General features: G+C 31.8%; 3 protein-coding genes across 4 annotated transcripts in view; all 3 read right to left on the bottom strand.

Moving 5' to 3' along the window:
* Positions 1-8,889, bottom strand: part of TNO1 (TGN-related, localized SYP41 interacting protein) — a 36,261-nt gene extending 27,372 nt beyond the window's left edge. For both annotated transcript variants that reach the window (XR_844709.1, XM_011044039.1), the window contains exons 1-2: positions 8,647-8,889; positions 7,130-7,214 (exon numbers count right to left, since the gene is read on the bottom strand). The gene's annotated coding sequence lies outside the window, so the exon portion shown is untranslated. The remainder of the gene's footprint in view (positions 1-7,129; positions 7,215-8,646) is intronic.
* A 1,666-nt stretch (positions 8,890-10,555) lies between these two features.
* Positions 10,556-13,092, bottom strand: LOC105138045 (uncharacterized). Its single transcript, XM_011044035.1, has 5 exons — positions 12,470-13,092; positions 11,684-11,846; positions 11,497-11,563; positions 11,124-11,358; positions 10,556-11,007 (listed from the first exon to the last, which is right to left on the bottom strand). The coding sequence occupies exons 1-5, from the start codon at positions 12,556-12,558 to the stop codon at positions 10,797-10,799; spliced, it is 765 nt and encodes a 254-aa protein (XP_011042337.1). The 5' UTR covers positions 12,559-13,092; the 3' UTR covers positions 10,556-10,796.
* Positions 13,093-13,863: 771 nt separating this feature from the next.
* LOC105138044 (probable LRR receptor-like serine/threonine-protein kinase At1g67720) lies at positions 13,864-19,473 on the bottom strand. The gene is made up of 15 exons (XM_011044034.1): positions 18,992-19,473; positions 18,055-18,592; positions 17,398-17,909; positions 17,097-17,229; positions 16,638-16,709; positions 16,494-16,562; positions 16,282-16,353; positions 16,044-16,112; positions 15,711-15,883; positions 15,382-15,635; positions 15,103-15,229; positions 14,941-15,006; positions 14,670-14,856; positions 14,455-14,587; positions 13,864-14,303 (listed from the first exon to the last, which is right to left on the bottom strand). Exons 1-15 carry the CDS (start codon positions 19,059-19,061, stop codon positions 13,974-13,976), a joined length of 2,805 nt encoding a protein of 934 aa, XP_011042336.1. The 5' UTR covers positions 19,062-19,473; the 3' UTR covers positions 13,864-13,973.
* Between the last annotated feature and the right edge of the window lie 1,404 nt (positions 19,474-20,877).

Raw genomic sequence — 20,877 nt, 5'->3', positions numbered from 1 at the left:
ACCTCTTTAAAATAACATTTTATTTTTTCAAATTATAGCACATAAGTTAGTAAGCTCAAACAAACGAATCTCAAACTCTCACGTATAAATTATACATTAATATAATAATTAAAAAAACTATAAAACTTATAAATATACAAATAAACAATAAATACTACAAAAAATAATAATAAATCAACCAAGTTAAAGGAAATATGTGATTTAAATGTTAAAATAAATCAACTTAGAGTTGATGCAATTTAATCTCTTGAGAAAAATAATAGATTGCTATTTGATATCTTAAAAAAAAATTATATATATATATTATTATTATTATTATTATTATTATTATTATTATGAATGTCTGAAATAACTTGTGTGTATTTTAATTAATTTTATAAATTTTAAAATTAAAATTTATATAAGTTTTCAGTTGTTTGATACTTGTAAAATTAAAATTAGTAATTTTTAAAATTAAATTTAAAATTTGAAATGTTAAAATTAAGGTATGATTAAATTTAAAATATATATTTTTAATAATATTAGTAACAGGGTTAACCGAGTGAACGGATTAACTTTGATGTTATAAGGGCAAAGATCTGCTTTGGTCCCACCAAAATCTTAAACAATATGAGAAAGGATCGTCTGACCTCGGAAGTCTCAGAACATTACTAAATCTGATGACATGGCATCCTATTAGCCGTTAAATTTCATCGATTGGTTCACAACAGAGGAGAGAATCTTATCTCCATGCAAAACATTAACACCAAGAGTTGGGTATGGTGAAATTTCATCCAATAAAAGAATACAGAAGAACTCCAATCAAAACGGTCCATGAAATCTGGCTTGTTTTTATTATTGTTTGTGTTTTCACTTTTAGATGGTCGGTGGACCGGTTGAATGTTGGGATATGCAACAAGGATGACCCAGTTTCATTCTATAATAATAATAATAATAAATAGTATTGTTAATTATGATATAAAAAATGCAATATATTTAAGAAATTTGATGTTTGGTTGGTGATTAATTAAATATTTATGTATTTTTTTTCATCTAGAAAGTGCAAAAATTAATGAGACTAATCCTATCACTCGTAAAAACAGTCTTTATAAATGAGATTTAAAAATCATTTGATGATAAAATTAATAAATAGAAAGAGCTTTCAAATTTAAGAATAAAAGAGATATATAAGTTGTTATAGTATGAAAAAATAAAATTTTTATCTAGATATTTCCAAGAATATTTATAACCTCTAAATCTTATTATTTTTATAAAAAGTTTTTTACTTTCAAATGCATCAATAAATAATAAATATTCATTAGATTTCATTAATGGATGAAAAATATAATAGGTTGACCTTTTATAATTTTATAGATGTTGAAAGATAATTTCCTATGATATGAATAGTTCAAGAAAGTAATTTAAAAATAGAATTTTATGGTTCTAATATAAATTTTCAAGTTCAATTAAATTTGACTGTATAGTTTAATTTAAAAAAATAAATTTAATATTTTATCAGATCCATTATAATTTAGGGTTTACTAAATCCAAACATATTTAATCTTGTAGGATATTATATCTACGTTCAATCAAGCTAGCACTCTATTTATATATTTAGATTTCTACATACAAAAATGTTAAATAAAACTTGGATTTAATTCATTTAAAAAGAATTAAAGGCTAGAACATGCTTATTTGTTATTTTTGTTTGTGTTTAATTAGCTTAAAAATCTAGTTCAAAGTGTTGGTTATGAGTTGGGTTGAATTTATTTTTTTATTTTTTAATAAAATAATATTATTTTAAAAAATAAAAATTACTTATCAAATGACTTTCCAGTTACAATCCAGATAACTTTTCAAATGGCTTTGTTCGTTTTTTTTTAAAAGTATTTTAAAAAAATTAATTTTTTTTTATTAATTTTAAATTAGTATATTTTTAATTTTTTCAAATCTAATATTAAAAATAATTTTTAAAAATTAAAATAATATCATTAATATATATTTTAATATAAAAAAATATTTAAAAAATAAGATATATAATGTTATTTTAATGAAATAAATCCGAGTTTTATTTAAGATTTCAGATGAACAGCTTCACCAGGATTCTCGGCTAATATCACCACCGACACCGCCGCCCATCAAACTTAGCTTCCGTGACTCTGAGGGCCAAGTTCTCATAAATACATCCATGGGGAGGTTCAACAATCTGGTTGTTGGAGAAGCAATGAGAACGGTCTTCGGTCTGCAACTAGCTGTCTCATCGGGCTTCACTTGCCCGAGAGCTGAATCTGATCATCCACTGCTCAGCCAAGCTATATAATGCAGGCAAGAGTTGGGCAATTCCTGTGCTGATATTAGCTTCTTTAACCCAATCTTCTCAGGTACACAACTTTAGGGTTAACCTTAAGAAATAGCAATCAATTTGCAAATTGTTTGGCGTCTTTTGCTAAAACTTACAGGGAGGAGTGTGATTTTACAGAGGATGTTCCTCCTATTGCTTTATTTTTACGCCACGCGTGATGCGTCATCTTTCTCCAACGAGAGGATTCTTGAGTTCCCAAGAATACAGTTGAGGTTAGTATGAAAACTGAACATGATATTATTCTCACTTTATGTTTTTTAAATTTGATTTTATAAAATACAATTGAAACCAAATTATATCTGGAATAGAGTTGTATAATGTTGTAACACAAAATTATCACCAATGGAGTTGAACATTGAATCATGTTGATGATTGACATTCATTTCCGTAATTTCTAAAATAAATTTATTATTCATTGAAACATGAATTCTACAAAGTTAATTGTCTTTGTCTAACTTCTTTAAACAAAAGAGACAAGACGATTATTCTTTCCTAAATGCACAAATCTTAGACCTCCATGTTAATGCTAAAATTACACTTTAAATAATTGACTTATAAATTTCATGTATAAAGCAATATTTAATAGGGAAATGAAGGTGACATCATGTGAATTTATGATAATGTAACTTACATTACTCGAGCTCTAATACTAAATAATAAAACTTTTTCAATCATAGAAATGAGTTAGGTGTTATGCAAAAAATTTAAAGAATAAAATTTAATTAATAACAACTTGGAATATTATGCAAAACCATCAAAATATCATTATCTAATTCATATTGCTAACCTAGAATTTCTCTTCTAATTTTCTCTTTCCATTAATTAAAAATATACCATCTTGTAATTCAAAATAGTTCACAATCATTCAGGCTATATGTTAAAACTAGATTTTTTTTTTAATCTGATGAGTTAATATTTTTTTAACTCAATAATTTTTTAGCTTAGAAGAGTCCTAGACAAATGAGTCTAGTAATATACCACATCTAATACAATGGGGCTCAATCATCAATCGAACTTAAGATAATATGAGTCTGGTAAGTTGTCATACCCAATATATTTGAGTTTCGTCACTGGCTAAATCCAAGATAAAGTAATTCTGACAATACACATAGATTCAGCTATTGAATTAGACCCAATATACTTAGATTCAACCATCAGCTGAATGTAAAGTAACATAGGCCTGAGGAATCGTCAAACATCAAGCACTTGTATTCAATAATTAACTAAACTAAATGTGTTATTAATTTAATGAACAACCATAACCTTTTTATACGAGTTTTCCCACGTGTCAGGTTTAATTGGTATTAGAAATCTAGGACTACATAAATTATTTATATCATAGGTAATAATCTCCTAACATTTATAGGTGTACAAAAAGCATCTAAAGGATCTTACTATCTCATTAATATCATGTAAATTATATTTATCTCTTATTCATTAAATTTAAATGATATTTATCCTTCATTGATAACATTAAAAGCAAAGGACTTCCGAGTTCTTCATTTCCCTGAAGATGACAAGGTTTCAATTACTAAAAACAAAAGAAAGATTAGTTTAAGTATGTTATTTAACATTTATAACCTTTATTTTTTTTATTGATTTGAAAATGTTTTGGGTTTTGAATTTATGGGTTCATGGATTTGGGTTTGTGTTTGAATTTTTAAGGTATTTAGATTGATTTGTTTGGATTTATTTATATTTAGCATTATACTAAATCATTGTTCAACACTATGCTCTTGTCAAATCAAACACTTTTCAACATAAAAAAATTCAGGCATTAGTGTTATTTTTTCTAGAAGAAAAAAATTTAAAACTAGTAGAGGTTGACTCAATGTGATTCGGTTGACTTGGTGTATCAAAATAAAACTTGGACAATTGGTAAAAATATAGTTTAACAAAAAAATTCAAGATGACATTCTTAAAAAAAAAATAATAATATAGAGATAACAGCATGGATTGACCAAGTCATGAAACTATAATAACCTCATATAAAATATGTTGAAATAAATTATGAACTCTAATTAACCTAATGTTGAAAGATAAAATTAAAAAAAAATATTTAATGAAAAAAAGGATAGAATGAAAAAAAGGACAAAATAAAACTGACCTTATTCAACTTAAGTTAACTAATCAAACTCATAACTGGAGTCATTAGACTAAGATAAACCCATATAAAGTAAATCAGAACTAATCATAAAACTCAATTCTCAATGTTAAAGGATGAATTAAAAAATTAATAAAAAAATAACCTGAATCAACTTATGTTAACCTATCAAACTTATGACCTAGGTTATAAGATAAGGATAACCTCATAGAAACAAATTGAAAAGACAACTTGAGTCGACTTGGGTTAACCTGTTAAACTCATGACCTAGTTCATGAGATCAAAATAACCTCATATAAAAGAAATTCAAACAAATTATGAAGCAATATTCTTAATCAATCCATTATTAAAGAATAAAATTGAAAAAAAAATAATCTAGAAAAAGAACATAGTAAAACAACGTGAGTAAACCTAGATTAACCTGTAAAACTCGTGATCTGAGTCATGAAACTATGATAACCTAATATAAAGTAAACTAAAATAAATCATGTAGCTTAATTCGTAAATAATTAAATGTTTAATGATGAAATTAGAAAAAAATATATCAATAAAAAAAACTCGAGTCAACCAAGATAATTTGTCATACTCGTAAAACGAATTAGGAGACTTGAATAACCATATAAAAAGCAAATCACAACAAACCGTGAAGACCAATCTCAAATAAATCAAATATTAAAAGATAAAATAAAAAAAAAACTATTACAATAAATAGTGTTTTATGAGGTGATACATAATAAATACCATATCTTTTAGTTTTTATTTTTGTTAATGTTAATATGGGTTTAAAGTTTTTTCCCACCTTTTTGTCACTCATTTTATCATAAATAAATTATAAATTAATCCTTAAATCTTTTTATAAATTTAAAGTTATTCTTTTAGTTTTAAAAATTATAAGTGTATAAATTAATAACTTATAAGAAAAAAAGCATTAAATTATCATAGAATACGAACAAAAAAATCAAGTTACAAACAAATGACAAAACACAGGAATTCAATAATGAAATGTTAAACCAAAAGGATTAACTTATTATTTTACTAATTTCAAATGCCTAGTGCTCAAATATCCTTAAACACGTTTCTAAAAAAAGTATCTATAATTTTTTTCTTTTGTTTTTATATGATAATTTAGGCCACGATATTATTTTGTAAAAATGTTAGTTTGACTTTCAAATCAATAAATTGAACTATCCTAATTGTTTGGAGAATAACTAGTAATTTTGAGTCAAAGAAGTCAAATGTTTACTGTTATGCCCTATATAAGCCTATTTAGGTAGTATTTATTTTTACAATCTAATCGTATTTTTTTAAAAAATATTTTTTTCTTTAAATTAATTTTTTAGAAGTTTTTAAATCATTTTAATGTGCTAAAGTTAAAAATGAATTTGAAAAAGAAATAAAAATATTATTTTGATTTATTTCTAAGCTACAATCACTTTGAAAGGCAACCATTATCACAATATCAAACACTACCTTATTAAATTAAGGACCACAAATCGACTTGGACATGAATTGTTTTGAGTGTCATAATAAATAGAGAGAGTTGACCTGGTTTGACAAATTAATAATCTCGATCGATTAGTGATCTAGTCAACTCAATAAAAAAACATAATAACTTTATTTTATTTTATTTTATTAAAAAAAAATTAAAAAAAAAATAAAGTTAATTGGCCTTGTCCATGACCTAAGTCAAGTTTATTCTCAGTTCAATAACTATAAGGTTAAGCAACTCTCTATCGGCATACTATGCTAATAATGGGTCTACAATCACTATTTTTTAATTAGAAAATTAAGAGTATGTTTAATATTGTGGTTGCTTTTGTAATTCTGGTTTGAGAACAATAATTTTTGAAAAATCACTTTTTTATATGGTTTCTTTACCCAAATTATGTATTTGGTAAAAATTATGGTTAAAATTGTTTCTTCACAGAAAACATGTCATTATTGTTTAGTTGAAATTGTGGTTGGATATGAAATGACTAAATAGGACATTAATTTTTTCAACACATGACATTGAATAATTCATATATATTTAAGATTAACTACATAAAATAAAAAATTCTACAATTCTTCCATCAAACTTGATACAATTCTATCTTGAACACAATCCATATGTGAAGTCTTGTTGCCTCCATATATTTGTGATCATGGAACAACATCACATTAAAAATCTAGAGGCACGAAATCTAGAGGACGTTAAACTCATTAAAAGCAACATCTTGTTCGGACTTCATTCTTATATAATTATAATGAGTCATTGTTTTTGTGGTTATGGTTTTAAAGTATTGTCATAAAGGTTCAAGAAACTGGAGAACCTATACCTGTTAAGGAATCCATATAACAATAATATTTTTTTTTTCATCTTTAACTAGATTTTCATCTCTTAAGTCCTTAAATCCAAGGTTGTCAAAAATAATTTTTTTGACACGACACGAAACATACAATATAACTTGAATAGTAAAATCAGAAAATCACAGGTAAAATATTTTAACTAAAATTATAAAATCACAAGAAATTTTTTTTAACTACATTGCAAAATCTAGTTAAGTAATAAATAATAATTTAACATCATTAAAATAAATTCTTAATTGAAGACAATCAGAGAAGAAATCACAACATAACCTAGAGTGTATAAATGCTACAAACAAAAAAGAAAGTAAAAGACAGTGGTTAAATGAAGGTGTTACCTTATCCTGAGTTAGTATCCCATTCATTAGTGCTCATCATATCTTTGAAATCTTCATTCTTTTTCTCTTCTCCATGTTGGCATTGCTATAAATGAGGGAATTAAATTCATTTTATCAGCAAAACATATTATGATAAGAAAGCATGATAAACAATACTTAAAAAAAGACTTTCATACAAATAAAAAGCTAGTAAGATGCATGGTTTAAAAGAAAAAAGCAATTATTCCTTTAATTGCTCGAAGCTATCGATCAGTTGCTGGTCTAGTGAACCATCTAGGAAATCAATTTGGATACAGTTGCTCTAAATTATGTATTACTTAGAGTAAGCAAAATATACAAAGATTAAGGGTGACAAAATAGTTATTTGGCTGAATCCAGTCGGCTGGATAAGTATAGTAAATAATAGCCATCATGTTTTTAGAGTATTGAAATCTCTTTCAATTCGTCTACATCCACCCAAAGAATTCACAAAAAAAAAAGAGTAGCCTACTACATTCGAAGCATTTAGCCCGGGGGAGTCCATTTCTTTCTTCATTGCATTTTTCTCTTATAGATGAACATAGAACATAAAAGCTAAGCAGGACAAGAAATAATCTTATGTCCAAAGTTTCCTACTCTTTTCAATCGACAATTCATATGTACTAAAACTAATATTGATATCTTAATTTGGGTAACACTAGATTTCAATTAGCTATGCAGAAAATTTTTCATTATTCGAACAAATGCTGAACCAAATAAGAAAGTTAATTTATGGCTGTAGAAATACTAGACACCTTGTAACTGATAACCCCAAAGAAATATGTTTTTTTTTTAATATGAATTGTAAAGTCAAAATTTTCATTGAGAAACAACTCTAGGTGGAAAAAGACAAGATGAAACTCTGCTGACCTACTTTCTCTAATAAAGGATGTCTCATCAGCAAAATATATAGTAAGGCTAGTTTTGGCTACCTTTATCTTTATGCAAAGTAGTATTCCTATAACTCAATTAGTAAATGATCATCAACTCATAGAAAACTTTACAAGAAAAGTTGGTGTATTCCCAGTTACTTTATTAAAATCAAAAGAGTAAAGTTTAAAAGTGAAAGTTGTCAAGTAGAAAGAAGAATAAAATGTTGGATATTACTTATGCAAAATAAAAATAAAAAGCAGTCATCATTTAACATCAATTTCTAGTTTACAACCATAATATTTAACTGTCAAGCTACAATGAACATAAAAAATTAAAGTCAAATTTTTACTTCTTAGCATCTCTTATTTTCATACCAATGAAAATTAGTTGTGTAAAGTAGTCCTTATTAGCATACTTCCTCCTCACTGATTAATGAAGTTTGAGAAGGAGTACAATTATCATTTTACATATTTCTAAAATTTAGCCAGTCGTAAGCAAAAAAGTAAAGTTATGGTCATTTATTTAGCACTAGCAAATGCTTATTAGGTACTTGATTGGACAATTAGCTATTACACTGAGAATACTAGACGAGACAGAAAAAACAAAGCTTGGGAGTAAATTCTTACCTTATTCTCGATAGCAAGCAAAACCAGAGAAACTGAGAGAGTGGAAAGTGAAAAGTGGAGAGTGGAGATAGTTAGATTTAGATCAGAGGCGCTGCTAGTGAGTGGAGAGTGAAGATTTAGGGAAAGGAGGAACTGGGGCAGGGGAAAGGGGAATTAAGGAGTGGAGATTAGAGATTTCTTAATATGCTGGCAATTTAGGAAAAAGAGGAACTGGGGAAGGGGAAAAGGGAAAGGGAATGGGAAAGGGTGGAGACGTGGAGTGTCGAGCGGGGAAGTTAGCAACTACTGCAGCTCTTTTATATTTCACGTGAAATCAGTCCGGGTTTAATGTTTTTTATGAGTTAGATTGATTTTAGATGAGTTTGACCGATTTTACTGATTTTCGAGTTTTAAACCTGATTTTGCACGTTGTAGATCTTAATTGTGGATGGTGGTTTGTGTAGATTCAGTGTTGGTTTGTGGGTTCTGCAATCATTTGTAGCTAAAAAAAACGAGAAAAACAACATATGTAAATAGAGGTTGTTCCAGAATACAAATAGGTCAGTGAAGAGATTAAAAAACATGGATGATGAGAATAATCGTTTCACTGGTTCTCAAGAAAGCAGGGAGGAGAAGTGAGGATAAATATATATTTTTGCTTCAATTAATTTTTACGCAAGAATCTTAAAAGTAGATCATGCATGCTTTTAGTTAACCTGTGATTGGATCATAGTTGACCAAAGTTTTAACATGTATCCCACTTTATTAAACCTGCATTTTAATGTTTATTACACACTTATGTATTATGGTCAAACCAAACCACATTTTTTACTGCAAAAACAAACACTTTAGAAGCCAAGAGGGGGATTTGTAGTTCATCACTGTTGTCAGCTGGTGAAGTAACCTGGTCCAACTGCTCCTTGAATGATAATTCTGTCTCAATTCACAAAGCCCGCATTTCACTTTCCCTTTCCCTTTTCTTATATTTAGATAAAGTGAGATCAGTAAATTAATCAGGCCCATTGCTCTGCCTTCTTCGTCGTCTTTCTCTCTCGATATTTACAGGAAGTTACTTTATTCTGGCATGGTTGTTATTCCTCTTCAACTTGGGCCTAGCTAGTCACGCCAGACTATGGTGGTCCTATGATCAACGAAGACCCATCACCCACTTGTAATCATTCGTTTGATCAGTTAAACATGATCACTTGTTCCTGACACCGTTTACTTCAGATGTTTCCTTGAAGTTAATCGGGCATGACAATCTAGTTTTATTAGGCAGGATGGAAGGGGAAGAAAAAGATGCTTCCTTCATTTGATCGGGTGGAAGGAGACCCTAATCAGCAGGTAGGAAGAGCTCCTATTCATCCCTACATGGAAATGGCTATGAGCTTTTGTGACAGTGGCAGGCTGAAGCAATTCTCACACGATTCCATCTTTACGAGCACTGCAATATATCTAGGAATTTCAATTCTATTTTTATTTTCCCATCATCATCATGATATTCTACTCGATTGAAATCACTGCAGGACCCATTTTCCCGCTAGTTTCCCATGCCAACTCGTTTAAGCAAAAACAGCACAGGCATAGCCAAAAAGCTTGGTTAAGAAAAAATAAAAAGGCCAATGGAACCTGGCAATGAAACCAGACTTGCAGTTTGCTGCTTGCAGTAGCAGAGCAGTATGGTGAGTACGTAGAAAACCCAAACAAAAAGAAAACTCAGATTGAAACTCGTAATACCAATGCTATCATAATCCATAAGTGAGTTGAAAGGGGTAAACAAGATGGGCACTCCATGCACAAACTCTACTCTAAATCCATTTCATTACAAGAAACAGATCCTATGGCAAGGTAGGACAAACAAATGTGAAACGAAGACAACCTCAAGCATACATTTTTCTAAATATTGTCATTGTAACTGTTAGAAAGGAGAAGCACAACAAGGGTATTGATGATAAGTATAAATGTGCTGCTTTATGTTCTAAAAAATAAACTTAATTTTCACATATTTAGAGATTATATTTATTTATAGGTTGCTGATGCTCAAGAACTCAACATAAGATGAGTTGATTATTTTGTTTAAGAATCAGGGACATTAGCTCTTACCGGACTCTATTTACATTTCAAAGGTCGGCATTTTCCCTCTATACATCATTCTTCTAATTTACTTTCAATTATATTAGGTACTCATAATACACTAAGAAAAGAGCATCAGGATAATCTTTTGGCAAGCTGTTGATGTAGAGGTAGAACCGCAGCAAATCCTCTTTGGAAATCGCTTTTGTGTCAACAACTTCACTGTTACAAGTGAGAACCCACAGGTCTTCCGAGTTAACTCTCTTTAAGCTGCCACGGCAAAAAGGGCAGGACTCCGACCTTGTGTTCCTACAATTGTGAAAAAAAACCAAATAAGTGAAAATAATGGCAACTCTCTTCGATATCAAGTATTCACAGAGGAAAAGGGCATGATATTGCAGTAAGATTTCGAGGCTTGTAGTTACCAATTGCGGTAGCATTTGATGCACATTGCATGACAACAGTTAGGCAAGACCATTTTGGTGCAGGGCTCCAAACAAATTCCACATTCATCTTCCCTCTCTAAATCAATATTGGCAAGCCTGTTATCTCCTTCCACCTTCTTTTTGCCCAAACTCCCCATGCCATAATTTTCTCCCTTAACATCCCCCAACTCTTCTAAGTTACTATTAAGCCGTTGAAGATACGGCAATATAACACCTGCCATTCATTTTTATGAAAACGAAAAAAGTCAAATAAAACATACAATCAGAATGGTTGGAAATTAGTTTTAATGCATTCATAACTATAGTCTATAGATTAAGAAAAGCCAAAAAAAGAAGTAGATAATTTGCATACCATAGAATTCCTGAACTGTTGCTTTCCTTCCATGCTTAGATAGGCCTGGTCTACCATCAGTATACACCTGCAAGGCATTAACGAGCAAAAAATTTAAGAACTTTCCAACTATATACAGCAATATGAAAGAAATGGAAACGTTAGCAAACTATCTTTCAAGAATCAACGGACCAAAAAGAGAACTGACCTTATATACTAGTACATGAAAGAAATTTAGATATCTGGGGAGCAGGCAAAAATAAGAACAATCTATTCTTTGTAGCAGAAAGAAAAAGAGAGGAGCCCAGTGATTGTAAGCTAATTTCATCCGCAGGCGTGCTCCACCCTTGTCCTTTGGAATTGCAGCAGCCCTAATACACCATAATTCACATCATGTAACAAAATTAGTTAAATTGAGTCACGCTATTTGGCCCAAGCATAATACTGGTCACCACAAAAAGAACGAAACTTTAAAAGTTCCAACTCATTTTTTTTCTGAAAACAGAGAAGGCATAATAAGAGAAAGAATCCCAATTCCCAACTATCTCTGCTTATCAGCACTTGGAATTTTATGAAATTTTAGTCAAAGTAGCTCACTTTAGCTGCAATTGACCAGGCAGACATTGCAATACCACCACCAAAATCCTTCTTTGTGTGTACTGTACAGAAATATACCAATCTTTTTTGATGTTTAACTAATATGAAACTCAACCGATACATTAACTCCCACTTGAAAATATCGTTCTACAAGCTCACAAAATCTAAAAATAGCATAGCACTGATTAAAATCGATCATAAAAAGCAACATGATAAGACCAACTACAACAAAATTCCTATCCTCTTTTCCTCAAATTAATAACAAAACAACCTGTGTTCTTGTTGATCATAACAGAACAAGTGATTCTTAAAATCCCAAGAAGAAATAAAAATAAACAAAAACAACCCATCTCATCATCAAAAGAGAAGTCTAAAAAAAAACATAAATTTAACTCACAAAGCATTAGCATGCTGGATATCAGCCTCCAAAACTTTAAGGGAATCTTGGTAAGATGAGTTGCTCAACTGATAACACATCATCTCCATCTCCCTCAAACTGAAAGCCCCCAAAAACCAGTAGCTGATGTCTCAATAAAGAGAAAACAACATAAGAGAAAGGTCTATGTCTCCAGCTTTCTTTCTGGGGCGGCTTTGTGACGCAAAGTGGTTCGGTTTTATTGATGGTCAGAGAATACTTGTGTATAATTCTGAAGAGGTGGGTGGCTGTGTGTTGTTTGTCTGTTGAGGATGCTCTCCTTTAATCTCTCTTTTTTTTTTTTTTGGGTTCTTATCTACTAATCTTTTGCTTTTAGTCGTCGTCTTCCTCCCTGTTTTTTTCTTATTCTTTCAAACAACCTCTCATTTCATGGGTTCTTTATTGCCTTGCCTTGCCTCTTTATGTTTCGAATTTACTTCCCGTGGATTCTATGTTATTCGTGTTTGACTTATTGGGATTTGTACAATCAAAAAGCCCTCCAAGAAGAAGCCAACAGGACTTGGTGGGGGGTTTTGATTGAATTCTTGAGGTATTATTTTTGTTAGGTAAACTAAAGCAGCCTTGTTTGAGGTAGCTTGTGAATTGGTGACAGCTTGAATTTCAATTATAGAATAGAAACCCCAATTCTAATGGAGTCGAATCATATCATACATATTGTCAAATGATTGGATTTGTTTTTCAAGATTTTCCAGCTCCTACGCGGAGGCTAGATGCTTGCCAAATTTAATTTTAACTAAATATTTTTTTCATCAAAAAGTTTCTCGCATTCTTTCATATTACAAGACATGCAAAATGCATAAGTAAAAACAATGGAACATATACAAACAAAGAAGTTATTACAGTAAATAATCTCAACCTGTCTTTAATTTTGAAGGATACACACAACTATAGGATAAGATAAAAAAATTATTGTTTGCCATGCTATTTAGTATGTTATTAGCTAAATTAGTATAAAGATAGTGTTCGGAAATGTATTTTTCAAAAATTTTAAATTTTTTATTTAAAATTAATGTTTTCATATAGTTTTAAATTAAAACAATATAAAACATTAAATAATAATAATAAAATATTATTTTAATATATTTGTAAACAACTATCTTCTTTTAATAACCCCAAAACAAGTGAAGGATAAAGAAAGTATTCACGCACGCCACCAAAAATGTGGAATCAAAGCAATATATATATATATAATAGGTCAACCAAGAGACTTGGGAGGCAGCCAAATTTGCTTGAGACACAAGGCTCTCCCTCTCTCCACCTGTTTGATAGGGCAGTACAATCATTACGTCTTCTTCTTCTTCTTCTTTCTTCTAGTCAATTCATTTATTCTGACACAATAATTGTGGACATCTCAATTTTATTTTATTGTACATTTAATCTAAAAAAAGGTACAAAAAACAAATAAAAAACTGTGAAGAGGGTAAGAGTATATGTTACAGAGAAGCAAAGGCTGCTGGAAAGAAAATTATCTGGCTGCTGGGACAAGGCAACCATTAGATGAGTCGGGGCTCTGGTTCTCAATCTCAAGAAAGCTTGTAAGTAATGTTTTCCGGGAAGATTGTGCCTTTGAACTACCAGAATGTAGTTTTTGACAGCCGTAAGTTCCCTTTTCAATCTTGTTAGCTTCTTGTATTGCCAAAATTATTTCTTGCATCCCTGGTCGCGAAACTGCACGTTGTTCTACACATTGGATTGCAACTTCAGCAATCCTCCAAATGGACTCGATCTTCACATTTCCTATGAGGACAGGATCTACGATGCTCATCGCATCTCCTTTACGAATCAAGGCCCTCGCCTACACAAGATCGCAGCACCTCAGGATTATTAAGTCTTAATTTGATTTCATAGACAGCGATCAGCACACGGTGATTAGAAGTATATTTGCTCTGATTCAAGAAAGATGCTTATATGTCTTTGGAAAGAATGATGACAGTGAAAATGCATACCCAATGAACAATGTTCATCTCAGCGCCAAAATCTTCTGTTGAAACAGGTTTTTTCCCTGATAACAGCTCAAGGAGAACTACTCCAAAACTGTAGACATCACTTTTTTCAGTCAATTGCTGATTTGCATAGTACCTGGAGAAGCAGTTACATGATTGGTTAAGCATAAGCAGTAGAGAAAAATGATGGTTACGCACACCAGACGAATGTGCCTTACTCAGGATCCAGGTAGCCGACTGTTCCTCGTGCCACACTTGATACATGGGTTAAATCCTCCTCTGCTTGCCTTGAAAGCCCAAAATCTGAAACTTTTGCTCTCATATTGATGTCTAGGAGAATGTTGCTTGTTTTAACATCGCGGTGTATGATACTGGGGTTGCATCCAGTGTGCAAGTATTCAAGTCCTACAATTATCTAAATATATGTTTATTCTGTGAACTTGTAAAACAAATACTAATGCATAAACAAATGAGAAGTTCTAAATTAACCTTTTGCTGAATCTTCTGCAATCTGCAGACGAGCAAGCCAATCTAAGCGCTTCTGGTTGACAGAACCTGTTAAAAGGTCATCTCATTGATCTTGATTCAAAATGTTACAACTAAAGAAACAAAAGGTGGAAATTGAGCAATTATCATGTGCGGATTGCAAACCATGTATGTGATCGCGCAAAGTTCCATTGTGCATATATTCATAAACCAGAATACGTTGATTTTCTTCTTCACAATAGCCGATCAAAGGAACCAAGTTCCTGTGATGAATTCTTGACAAGAGGGCAACCTGCAGGTATGTTAATGTAGTTAATTAACCAGCCCTTTGGAGTTCATAACAGATGCTTCGTGGTCTGGTCTTATGCTAACAAAGTTTCTTGTTCTTTAGCCCTTCAACGTTTCAAATCTAGAACTCAACAAATTGGCTGAATATGATGTTACCTCAGTCACAAACTGCTGGGTCATATGAGTGGTTGAGTCACCCATTATCTTGACTGCCACTTCTTTTCCATCTTTCATTTGGCCATAGTAGACAGTCCCAAAACTTCCTCTACCAATTTTTTTGGAAAATTTTTTGGTAGCTTCTTCAATCTCAGAGAGCGGAATATAGTATGAAACTCCTTCATCCATCATATGCCAACCCCGTGATACAGAATACGCAGTTGAAGGTTTGGCATTAACACGCAAAGAACTACCTGATGGACTCAAGAACACTTAAGAAATGCAGAAATTTTTTCCATGCACTAGGAAGATAACTGAGGTATACAGACCTTGGACTGCAGTTTTTTGATGAGACGTCTTTCTTTGCAGATTACGCAAAAACAGTAAACTTCCTATCAGAACAACTAATAGTGCTGCAAGTATGCCGATCGAAATTCCAAGTATCAACTTAGAATGAATCTTCTTCCCTGCCGCTTTATGCAGTCCAGGATTATGTTCATAACTGCAAGAGAATAATGTTGTAGCTCTTTATAAATGTTCTGTGCCACACACTATATTTCATTCTCTACACCAATTTCATATCAGACAACAGCTCGCCACCTCTTTTATTGTCATCTAAGCCAAAGGGTAAACAATGACATACAATAATTTGATATACTCACTTGATAGTAATTTTTCCAGTTAGCAACCCTGAAGGTATTTCCCCACTAAAGTAGTTGTTCTGTATGTACCTGCATAAAGGCATTTTACAGCACTGAGTATCGGAGTAGCGTCATGGAAACATGACTGCATAGGATCAAAGGATTGATTGTACTTCATTTGCAATCAAGAGTCTGGTGAGGTGTGAATCACCACATATAGTATATGGCGACAGTTAAGTACGTCGAGAGTGCTACTTACAGCTCTTGTAAGTTTGGAAAACTACCCAGGTACTTGGGTAATTGACCACTCAGTTTGTTGTTCTCCAGATGCCTGGATGGCCATTAAATAGAGCAGGAAATGGACTGGTCAGTTTTTTTACAGATGACTGTAAATTCGAAGAAATATGAACTAGTAAACATGCATTTTTAGCATAAACTTGTGAAATGCAAGCCATGAATTTCAAAGCTTACACAATTTTCAAATTAACAAGATTGCTTATACCAGGGATTGGCCCTGTAAGCAAGTTACCATCCAACCACCTACAAAAAAGAAAAGGATTAGGATAGAGAATAATATGAAGTATTTCAACTCATATATTGCATAATATCACTTACAATTCTGTCAATGTCTCCATGTTATTAATCTCAGGTGGAATCTCCCCTTTCAGGTTCTTTCCTGACAGTGCACTGTTCAGCATGTCAGTAGAGTCACTCTTGTAAGGATCTCAGCAAGTTCGAACCATAAACTTCTTAGCTAAAGTGGAAACATTTGTGGAGTCCAGTGCAAGTTAGCAACACCTTTTTATATTGTATAGAAGGAAAATATTGTAGCCTTTCTGAGCATAATTGATTTATTTTTTCTCCAAGTTGATGACCGCAGCATGCAGTTAAACATGGAAAAGCAAGTACTCTAGTTGACAAATCAATGAACAGATATGAATGGAATAATAAGTATTCACACCAACTGCAACTACCTGCTTTTTTTCAAACACAAGAGTCTAAAATGCAAATATGCAATATACTTTATGAAATATATGAACATGATCTGGAATTAACCAAGTGAGAAGAAGTTACATTTTAGTGATTCTTGGTGGTGTGGTTGAGGTGCAATTAACCCAATCCCACTGAGCAGGAACACAAGGATCGCCTTGTTCTTTTGTCCAAGCACTTTCAGCAGACAGAGAACGAAGGGCGTTGAGAACAGTCACTGCCAGTGAAATTGTAGTTATTCAACACAGCTAATATTGGCGAAGCATATTCTTTCTCATAATGTTAGGAAATATCAAGAACAGAATAATGATTTGGAGCTCTGCATACAGCTGGTTTTTACTTTTTAGGATTAGATAAACTCCAATACGCTGAGATTTAGACTTACCGTCTTGGCTGTCAGTCCTCGGTTCAATCCTTATGTATTTACTAATTTCAATCGCATTTAAGAGTGGTCCTCGTGTAGAATCTCGGGTCTTGACAAAAGAGAATGAAAGGACAAAATCCAGAGTCACATTCATGTAGCTGGGTTCATAAAGTGTGTGGCTCCCATTGGCATTTTCTGCAATATTTACCACTGCGTTGCTGTAGTCTGGAAAGTAAGGTTGCTGCAATTTGAATTTCCGAGTCTCATTTGCTCCCAAGTCTTCAATTTCGGCAAAATATGCATAAGCTCGAGCATTGGCAGGGAAGTCGTCAAGGTTCAACCTATAGCTAAGTGCCCCTTGAGTGCCAACAACAGCTGTTTGCATTACTTTAACAGGAGGGTATTCTCTAGTCCTAGTGTTTATGTACTTTGATGTATTGATCCTAACTGTGCCAGGGGCCACACCTACAAGGTAGTTTTGCCTCTTCTCAAGATCTGAATCCCAAATTCTGTCATACGGATCATCCGGGTACCTGAGAGAGGCAAATGTTATATATTTTGACATCTTTGCATGTTTCCCAAGAACTTGATTTAATACAGAAGTGAGGTGAAAGCTAATTAATGAAGTGCTCTATTAACTCTACGCTATCTTTCTATAACATTTGGAAATCAGCTGACCTTATGACATCCTTGCTCAGAGCCCCAAAATTTACCCTGGCTGCTACCTCTAAGAAGAAATTATCCTCGAAATCAGTTGCATACATTGAAAGGTTGAGAGGTCGCAATTCTAGAGTGGATATGAAGGGAGAACCAGTTGAAGCACAGCACATACACACATCAATTGAACTTGAAGGAGCCCTGATAATCATTTCCTTCACATACACTCTTGAAGCATCCAATACTACCACAGTTGACCACTTTGTTGCATCCAAGTAGAGATCAAATTGGGGGTATGCATCTCCATTTCCTAAGATTCCATACTGAAATGTGGCACGGACAAGATACCGACGTCTCTCTTTGGTGCCAAGAGTGTAACAATACTTCTTGCTGTCTATAGGAAAGTCTCGCCGTCTTCGATACTGCATATTTCCATTTGGAATTTCTACCTCTGCCGATTTTCCGTAGTTCATGATAGTGCCATTGTCTGAAATCCATGCAAGTCCAGTTATTGGATCTGTGTAATTGCTTGTGCCTCCACAATCTATGCTGATGAATTCTGCATGTTGAACAGCAAGCGCGCACACAGAAAAAACACATCATTACCATTCTGTTGTTTTCTTTCTTATTGTTTCTCTAGTAAATAAATTAGGTGGCTGTGACTTGACTTGTATCCAGCAGGCGATCGGACAATAAGAAAATCAATGACTTTCATTTCATTTCGTTTCTTTTCATTTCTTAATTTCATAAACTCTCTTACTGTTGTCATCACTAGTGTATATATTGCAAAAGCATGGAAAAATACTTCAGATTCCGACAGGAAAACAAGTTGGTATGCTACTTGGTAACGTGGGACGACATTTTACTTAATCCTGATCAAACAGGGATTTGCTTGAAGACCAAAGAGATTAAATGAAAATATTCTTAGAATAACAGAGTTGCAGAATCAAGAACTCACCTGTCACTTGGCATATAACAGAAGACATGAGGAATAAATAGAGAAGCAGAAAATGGGAATACGAAGCCATTGAGGAACAGGCAGACAAAAACTAATCCTATGATCCTTTTGTTTTAGTGTTAGAAATTTTTCAGTGATTGATGAGCTCCATAACTGTTTGTGAAGTCGAGCATCTAACCTACTTTCCTCCACTGCTCAGAACTTGGCTTCACTCTCTCTTTCTTCTTTTGATTGATGAGGGTATGCGATGTTCACTCACTTTATGTCCTCCTTTTCCCTTTGGAATCTTATTTTTGGAGCAAATCAAAAGACCTCAAGCTCTGCTTTATTACCTTTTTTAAAGAAATCCAACTTGTACTAGCAGTTTGTTTGTTCTGTTGAAGAACAGGAAATCTTGTTTCTCTTGTTGACAGACAAAATAACGCGTGCACCCATCTCAAATAATCAAGTTATTTTTGTGAATATTATTACATGATCAAAGCATGAATATGGAAGTCCATTAATTGATGAATCAACGAATCATCAAGGCTTGTGATCCCTGTCAAAAGGGTCAGTGGGGATTGGGAATGGAACACTAGCCATGCATAAAGCATCCCTAAAAGCAGAGAAAAGCAGTAGGATTACTGCTGCTGCGGAATTTAATAATCTGCTCTTACTTTAGCTTTTGTGGAGCACAAAATCTACTTTTTCTGTCACTTTGGACCAACCTGTCTCTTGCTTTTCAAGATTTCCATAATGCTAGTTTGACAAAAATATACCTGTTGATTTGTACTACCTCTTTAAAATAACATTTTATTTTTTCAAATTATAGCACATAAGTTAGTAAGCTCAAACAAACGAATCTCAAACTCTCACGTATAAATTATACATTAATATAATAATTAAAAAAACTATAAAACTTATAAATATACAAATAAACAATAAATACTACAAAAAATAATAATAAATCAACCAAGTTAAAGGAAATATGTGATTTAAATGTTAAAATAAATCAACTTAGAGTTGATGCAATTTAATCTCTTGAGAAAAATAATAGATTGCTATTTGATATCTTAAAAAAAATTATATATATATATTATTATTATTAGTATGAATGTCTGAAATAACTTGCGTGTATTTTAATTAATTTTATACATTTTAAAATTAAGTCTGAAATAACTTGTGTGTATTTTAATTAATTTTATAAATTTTAAAATTAAAATTTATATAAGTTTTCAGTTGTTTGATACTTGTAAAATTAAAATTAGTAATGTTTAAAATTAAATTTGAAATTTGAAATGTTAAAATTAAGGTATGATTAAATTTAAAATATATATTTTTAATAATATTAGTAACAGGGTTAACCGAGTGAACGGATTAACTTTGATGTTATAAGGGCAAAGATCTGCTTTGGTCCCACCAAAATCTTAAACAATATGAGAAAGGATCGTCTGACCTCGGAAGTCTCAGAACATTACTAAATCTGATGACATGGCATCCTATTAGCCGTTAAATTTCATCGATTGGTTCACAACAGAGGAGAGAATCTTATCTCCATGCAAAACATTAACACCAAGAGTTGGGTATGGTGAAATTTCATCCAATAAAAGAATACAGAAGAACTCCAATCAAAACGGTCCATGAAATCTGGCTTGTTTTTATTATTGTTTGTGTTTTCACTTTTAGATGGTCGGTGGACCGGTTGCATGTTGGGATATACAACAAGGATAGCCCAGTTTCATTCTATAATAATAATAATAATAAATAGTATTGTTAATTATGATATAAAAAAAAAGCAATATATTTAAGAAATTTGATGTTTGGTTGGTGATTAATTAAATATTTATGTATTTTTTTTCATCTAGAAAGTGCAAAAATTAATGAGACTAATCCTATCACTCGTAAAA

The sequence above is a fragment of the Populus euphratica genome, unplaced genomic scaffold (genome assembly GCF_000495115.2).
Source record: "Populus euphratica unplaced genomic scaffold, PopEup_1.0 scaffold317.1, whole genome shotgun sequence".
Lineage (NCBI taxonomy): Eukaryota > Viridiplantae > Streptophyta > Magnoliopsida > Malpighiales > Salicaceae > Populus > Populus euphratica.
This window is presented reverse-complemented; position numbering and strand designations above follow the sequence as displayed.

What these genes read in the sequence shown, in the direction of transcription:
- LOC105138045 (XM_011044035.1), bottom strand. Translation starts at nt 12,558, where the DNA reads ATGGAGATGATGTGTTATCAGTTGAGCAACTCATCTTACCAAGATTCC. An exon ending in ATCCAGCATGCTAATGCTTT is followed by an intron (nt 11,847 to 12,469) that starts GTGAGTTAAATT and finishes ATGGTGTATTAG; the next exon opens with GGCTGCTGCAATTCCAAAGG. An exon ending in AACAGTTCAGGAATTCTATG is followed by an intron (nt 11,359 to 11,496) that starts GTATGCAAATTA and finishes AATGAATGGCAG; the next exon opens with GTGTTATATTGCCGTATCTT.
- LOC105138044 (XM_011044034.1), bottom strand. Translation starts at nt 19,061, where the DNA reads ATGGCTTCGTATTCCCATTTTCTGCTTCTCTATTTATTCCTCATGTCT. An exon ending in ATGGAGACATTGACAGAATT is followed by an intron (nt 16,563 to 16,637) that starts GTAAGTGATATT and finishes TCTTTTTTGTAG; the next exon opens with GTGGTTGGATGGTAACTTGC. An exon ending in TTTCCAAACTTACAAGAGCT is followed by an intron (nt 16,113 to 16,281) that starts GTAAGTAGCACT and finishes GCCTTTATGCAG; the next exon opens with GTACATACAGAACAACTACT.